Below are 6,760 nucleotides of genomic sequence, written 5' to 3'. Positions count from 1 at the left end.
TCCATTTATTTAAAATTTAAAACATGAAGCGTGAGTAATTATTATACAAACGTATGTGTCTCATGTTTGAGTATTTATAATGCAATTCAATAAAACTTGAAACTTGAAAGCTAATACACAAACAAACATACATACAAAAAGACACACATACACACAAACATATGTAAATGAACATAAAATAATGCATTCTATTAATATACGAGAAGTCCGTTCAATATTTTGTATTTAAACGCGGTTGTCCATGACTTAATTGGACAGACATCGTATATCAAAGAACTTGAGAGAATTTCAATAAGCTTCTAGTTTTTTAGTTCAATTCACTTCATCTTGATAATGTATTGAATATCTGAACGTTGGAAAATCTCTTGGCATTTAACTAATAATATGTATTTCTTACAGTGACATTAATATGTATGCATATAACATATTTTCTAAAATAACAAATTTATCCCAACGTGTTAGGTGTTTCCAAACTTAAGAAAAAAAAATTATGAAAGGAAATCCACTGAGGTTCAACAGCCTAAAACATTAAAGTTTAATATAATAAATACTTCAAAAGGTTAATTCGGGAATTTAAACAGGGAAAGTCGGGAGTTTCCTAGACCGAGTGGCGGTTGGCTAAGGTTTTTGTCTTTAGGCCACTTGCGTCTTACCGCTGTAGGTTCGAGCCTTCAGATTTTTAAGGCGAGGAAGCTATCCAAGAAGATTACGCCGATGGTTCTACTCAGATGCCCGTTTGTGCTTGAAATAACGCACAGAGGGGCACTTGAGGTCTTCCACAGCAAGTGAAGCATAAGGGCACCACATGGTCAATACAGTGTTCGTGTGACGTAAACATCCCCACTAAGAAAAAAGGAATTATATGCAAAATATAAGGAAATATACTAATAACCACATTAATTTAGGATAAATGTTATTTGTAAGAATCATATTTGTGAAATTCTTCACGGCTATTACCATTTAAAGCGTTTAAACACGTTTGGCGTCATTTTTCATGGTTAAAGCATTTTATCATGGACAAGCAGACCGAACGAGTGAACTAAAATTTTGAAAAAAACTTATTCAAATGCTTTCATGTTAATCAGAAAAAACAACATTGATTTGTCCTGTCTTGTTAAAAGAAAACTCAGTGGAATCCCCCAGTGTCTGCATTTTTCTGGATTTTACTGCAAATGTCAAAATGACATTCAGAATAATTTATTTATATTCAGAAGTTCGACTATCAACACATTCTAAAATGTCTTTTTTGTAAAGTTTTGTTCACTTCTTGGTCAAATAAATGATATTTTATGCACAGATAAAATATTTTATGTCATTGGACCCTAATTGTGACATTCGGATTAAAACGACTTTTACCGGACTTTATATAAACGCATAAATCATGCCCTTACCCAAGCAAAAAATTACATATTATCATACCAACAAATAAATGTAATAATACTAATAAAATTCATGTCTCTGTCGACACTCGATAGCTCTTCGTTTATCCACATTACATGTAAATACATGTTCATCAATCAATCATTTTAATTAAATTAAAATAGTGTAATTTACATTTGATATAATAAACATGTATATCTACAGGATTCCTTGATTGAAATTTATAAAGTTATCGAGCTATTTTATATCGAATTCTGTCATGTCAGCTCAAAATAAGTACTAATTAGAACCTAAAGCCCGGTTTATTGATACCAATCCATCAAGATGTGTTATTAACGCAATAAAGTGTTCATTCAAATACTGGGAAAATGACTTAATCAACATTTAATAACGTAGCACATATGTCATTGAACGTGGTGTTGCAATGGCATCAATCATTCCATTAGCCCACGAATATAAGCGCATGATTTAAAGATTTTAGAAAAAATTAAAGGCACTTCACTGAGGCCTTTTGACGTGGCTGGACAAGAAATAAATTTTCAAGATAAATGTTCTATTTGGTGAAGTTCCGTATTTCGTCTGAATCCAGGTCGAATTGCATAGAAACAGATAAAATGAAATAACCTGACAAGCTTAATGTGTTTAAAGAGATATATCTTTGTTGAGAAGTTCAGTGACATTTTTCAAATTTCGTTTACATAGAAGACTGTTCTGATAAATATTTCAAAGCATTAATTCTTAACAAATGAAAACAATACGAAAGATCGGTGGGAACATTTCAATTTCAATTTCATGAATTCCCGATTTCATCTTTCACAACTTCAATTTCACGAATTCACGATTTCAACTTCACGGATTCGAGAATTGCGTATGTTGTAAACGTGAATTCACGAGGTTAAAATTATGAATTAACGAAGATGAAATCGTAAATTCATGAAGAAATGTCCCCACCGCTATTTCGTAATAATGTCCCTTATTTCTTTCGTGTAATAAAATCTGCAGATGCACGAAGATTTGGAGCTTCTGCAGGCGTTAGCTAATACTCGAAAAAGTGCATTCGCTAGTTTAGCAAAAAATAAATAAATAGATAAATAAAATAAAATAAAATTTAAAAAAAAACTAAAAAAAAATCGTCTTATTTGTAAATTTAACGTTTCGTTATTTGATTTTCGTAAAAAGAAACTGGTTCCTTCAGGTTTTTCACGTGCGAGTGGGATGTCATTAGGCAGTTGTTTTGATAATGAAATTACCGGAGCTGTCGATTGTACATGGCGCTCTTAGTCACGCTCATAAAAAACGTGCAACAATAGCGCGTGCTCGCATGATTTATCCGTTGAAAGCATGATTTCTTATCCGTTTATGTAAATCGGCATGCACAGTTTATTTTGGCGGTATGTAGATAGGTGAATTATGCACGTGAAGAAATATTCTTGACGAGGTCTTCTATTAGGTTAGTCCTACTATATAAATTTAGTGTATAAATTTTGTATGAACATCCATATCATTTATAAATACTGTAAATCCGGTAATATTCGCGTTGTTTTAATTTCTCGCTATTATTCACGTATCTGTTGCGTCACAAATTCATGAATCCGCGTAAATTCTTCTAAATACTGATATGTTCATTTATGACCTTAATCAAACTTTGTTATCTGATATTTTTGTAGATGGCATAGGGTGTGAAAAAAGTGCAGTGTCACCGGAATTCAAACCCTAAACTCTCGGAATATCGTTCTGTTATTTTACTGACTAAACTTCTAAACTAATAATAATTATGATTAAGTATACCTGATGATAGCGATAATAATAAATAATAATAATAATAATAATAATAATAATAATAATAATAATAATAATAATAATCATCATCATTATAATAATAATAATAATAATAATAATAATAATAATAATAATAATAATAATAATAACAATAACAACAACAACAGCAGACGATAATGTATGTTCCACACATAAAACACACACTAACAAAATGTTTTTTTTTAATAAATAACAATAATTTATTGTGTGCTATGCCACTTACAGACTTAACACTTTCATGTATATCATTTGCAATACAGTTTATTATGTTTGTTAACTCCTAATATTTCATTTTTTGTACAATTGCATTTGCTAGATTCAATTAAATTATTTTGAATATAACCGAAAACCTAAAAATTGTGCTTTGTAATGAACATTTTTTATCATGTTACGTATTTACATATAATCACATGTAATTACATATAATCATATATCATTTCAGGTCGTGTTCTGGAATATACCAATGATTACAGCAGGGGGGTTGGCCGGGGATTTTGGAATCGGCAAGGCCAAAATGTACAGTATGATGACACGTATAGGCTCGAACTTTAACACGCTAGTGAACTTCTTTGCCGATGTGCTCATGTACTATAACTGGAGGAAGTTAATCCTCGTCTATGATCCCTACGGTCAGACTAATATATCGAGCAAGTTTTGTCACATTGCAGCAAACGATATTCATTATGGAATGAGGTAATTTAGTTAATTGTCACGTGATTTTTTGTGCATCATTAAAGCGGCCTTCAGCTTTTATTTTTTGTTCGAAAAAAAAATTCTTTGCTGTTTCAGTCTAAGTATTTCAGTAATATTATCTTGGAAAAGTGCATCATATCACTGTTAAGCATTCTTCAAAACAACGTCCCGAGATCTACTTATAACTACTCATTGGCGTTCGTTTCCAAAAATAGAAGACCGGGATACGTATCGTCCGCTTGAGCTATAAGTTTCCGCGAGCAATATGATATATCAAGCCTATGAAAGTTCAAATATGCTTTAATGAAAACGTTTCTTGTTTCTTACCGTAATTCCTAATTAACTTACCAGAATGGCGGTATTTAAATTGGTGTACCACTCAGTGACTGGATTTATATCTAACGGGATGTAAATATAACGTAATCATAAATTTGACGACGTAAGCTAATAATACGGGAATGGCAATTTCATTTACATTGCCATAACTTTGTTTTGATAATTATGTAGTTAAGGTGACATTATAAGATTCCTTCTACAGTTGATAAGAGCTATTTTTGTATTTTGTATTCTATTTAAACACTTTTGTATATTCATATTTGTTATGTAGGGTCACTTTTTTTAATAATTGCACTTTCAGAGAAACGCATCAAGCAAAGAATATAACGCAGGATTATATAAAGTTTGAGCTACCAGATATCAGTCCAAAAACGAGTGAATTCAAGGCCAAAATTGGACTTGATTATTCAGGTAAGTCGTATAAAACCTGTACATATAGTACAACCTCTGCTTAGCAACACCCTTTGGGTGTAGCAACGCCCTTTCGGTGTACGAAGATTTTTTGAAGAGAGTAATGAAGAGAGGTGCACATTTATAACTTCCTTGGAGAATTGATTTTTAATCATGACGTCATTTTTATTAAAGACGTTAAAAGATTATTGTTCTACAGGGTTACCGCTATGTAGGGGTTGGACTATATCTATTAAAATAGTCATATATTAGTGCATGTCCTTTTAGGTGGTTTATACTAACTTTGTGGCGTTTTATTTTTGAAAAGCCACGAGCAATAATTATTTTAAATTTTCTATGGTCTTTGATGTGAAATGATCGTACTTTTGCTAAGATTAACTAGAAAAAGAAAGACAAAACCCCCAATAATCCATTTCATTTTTCAATTAAAAGGATGTGATAATACCGTTTTTATTTATAGTTTTTTTCCGACAAACAGTTTCCCTTTAATTTCCTTTAATTATCTTCTGGCAACACGATTTGAAAATTAATGTTGTTAAAATATGTGCTAGATCAATGAATTTCATGATCTATTATGATTTTCATGCTGATACTTAATCTTGATCAATGCTGTAAGCGATATTAAATGCCGTAAAGATTTCAATATGTTAATTATAGTTGAAAAGCTAAGACAATTTTACATAAATCGCGCACAACAAAATCGAAGTAATTAGAATGTACTATTCATCATGTGTCTTAATAAAATAAATCCGAAACATACGAACATGGAATCTTTAAACAAAACATTTTCAAGAAATCCGTTTTTCTTCCCAGTTTGCTATTTTGATTGTTTGAAACGACCAAAAGAAAACGTTTTCATACAGGGCTAGCACATGTTAGTCTTAGAACTTATATAGTGAATGATCCTAGAACTAAGAATTATATATCTAAATGAGCATGAAAACGATTCGCCATATTGGTAATTTTATCAAATAATGACGTCACATCGGGACATTCCCTCTCTTACGTGACACAAATAAACTCAATATATATAGTTATCACGAAAAATTCCGAAATAAGACGAACGTTGTCTGGTTTCTAACGATATTATACGAAATTAGTCGATTTTTTGTCGATTCCTTGGGACTTGTAATATTATGAACCCCTTTTTTGCCAAAAACCTTCATTTCACATAAAATTGTGTAATTAAAACATGTTTGAAAGGGATGGGGTTATTAATCTTATCAAATCCGTACTCAGTACAGAGTTGTCGTTCTTAATATCATTCTTAATCAATATAAAGAACGATAACTCTAAGTTGATTTTGATGAAATTAGATTAACTCTTAATTTTGAAAAAAAATTGATATGGAAGAATTTCAGTTAGGAGCTCTTTTATCAAAATTCATTATCTCCCACCGCCTGAGAATGATAAATAAATATATAGAAAGTAATGAGCATATTCGCGATGGCCACAAAATGTTCTTTAACAACATTTAGGATTTACCTTCAGTCACTAGTGGAGACATTGGTTACTGGTTACTTATCCCGGTGCTCCGGCCGCTGTGGTACGACCAAAAGTGTGTTAACGTCCGCGTTTAATAGATAATAATTAAATAAATAAATAAAAATCAAGAAAAATAATGACAAAACAATGTCAAATGTACTGTTTGTTTTGGTGTATAGATTACGACTATTTGCGTATCAGTTTCCCTCGCCTGATATCTAAATAATATTTTAAGATAATGCTTACAAATTAGAAGTTTTTTCTAGGAGACATGGTAGATTATTTACGTTTAGTAAGTCACGCGATACGTCAGACACGATTATCCTTACGTGTCATGTGATACACTAACTCATTATCTTTACAATTACATGCTGATTACAAACCACATTCCCCCGATCTTAAACAAATCTGATATCTTATCCACTTTTAGTACTGACATGGCTTCGATTTATACACGATACTTCTTGTCAAAAACTGACGTTATGCATAGACCTCAGTTTGTCTGCATGTAAACTTCGATATATCAAAGTTGTTTTTGCTCTCCGATTTTTCGACGTATTTGACGTATATGGTCTATTGTTTTTGTCTTTGTTATCATAACTTTGTGAAAAGTAACATGTCGTCTGCATATTTGACA

The 6,760-nt window shown here is 31.4% G+C and overlaps 1 protein-coding gene across 1 annotated transcript; it reads left to right on the top strand.

Moving 5' to 3' along the window:
• Positions 1 to 3,640: 3,640 nt before the first annotated feature.
• LOC132751528 (uncharacterized) lies at positions 3,641 to 4,638 on the top strand (the record flags this gene model as incomplete). Its single annotated transcript, XM_060741713.1, has 2 exons — positions 3,641 to 3,891; positions 4,529 to 4,638. Coding segments are annotated over 2 exons (361 nt in total), but the record flags the coding sequence as incomplete, so codon positions are not given.
• Positions 4,639 to 6,760: the final 2,122 nt, after the last annotated feature.

Source organism: Ruditapes philippinarum, unplaced genomic scaffold (assembly GCF_026571515.1).
Source record: "Ruditapes philippinarum isolate M1 unplaced genomic scaffold, ASM2657151v2 ctg4785_1_1_1_1, whole genome shotgun sequence".
Lineage (NCBI taxonomy): Eukaryota > Metazoa > Mollusca > Bivalvia > Venerida > Veneridae > Ruditapes > Ruditapes philippinarum.
The sequence above is the reverse complement of the archived record's forward strand: the minus strand, read 5'-3'. Positions and strand labels throughout refer to the sequence as shown.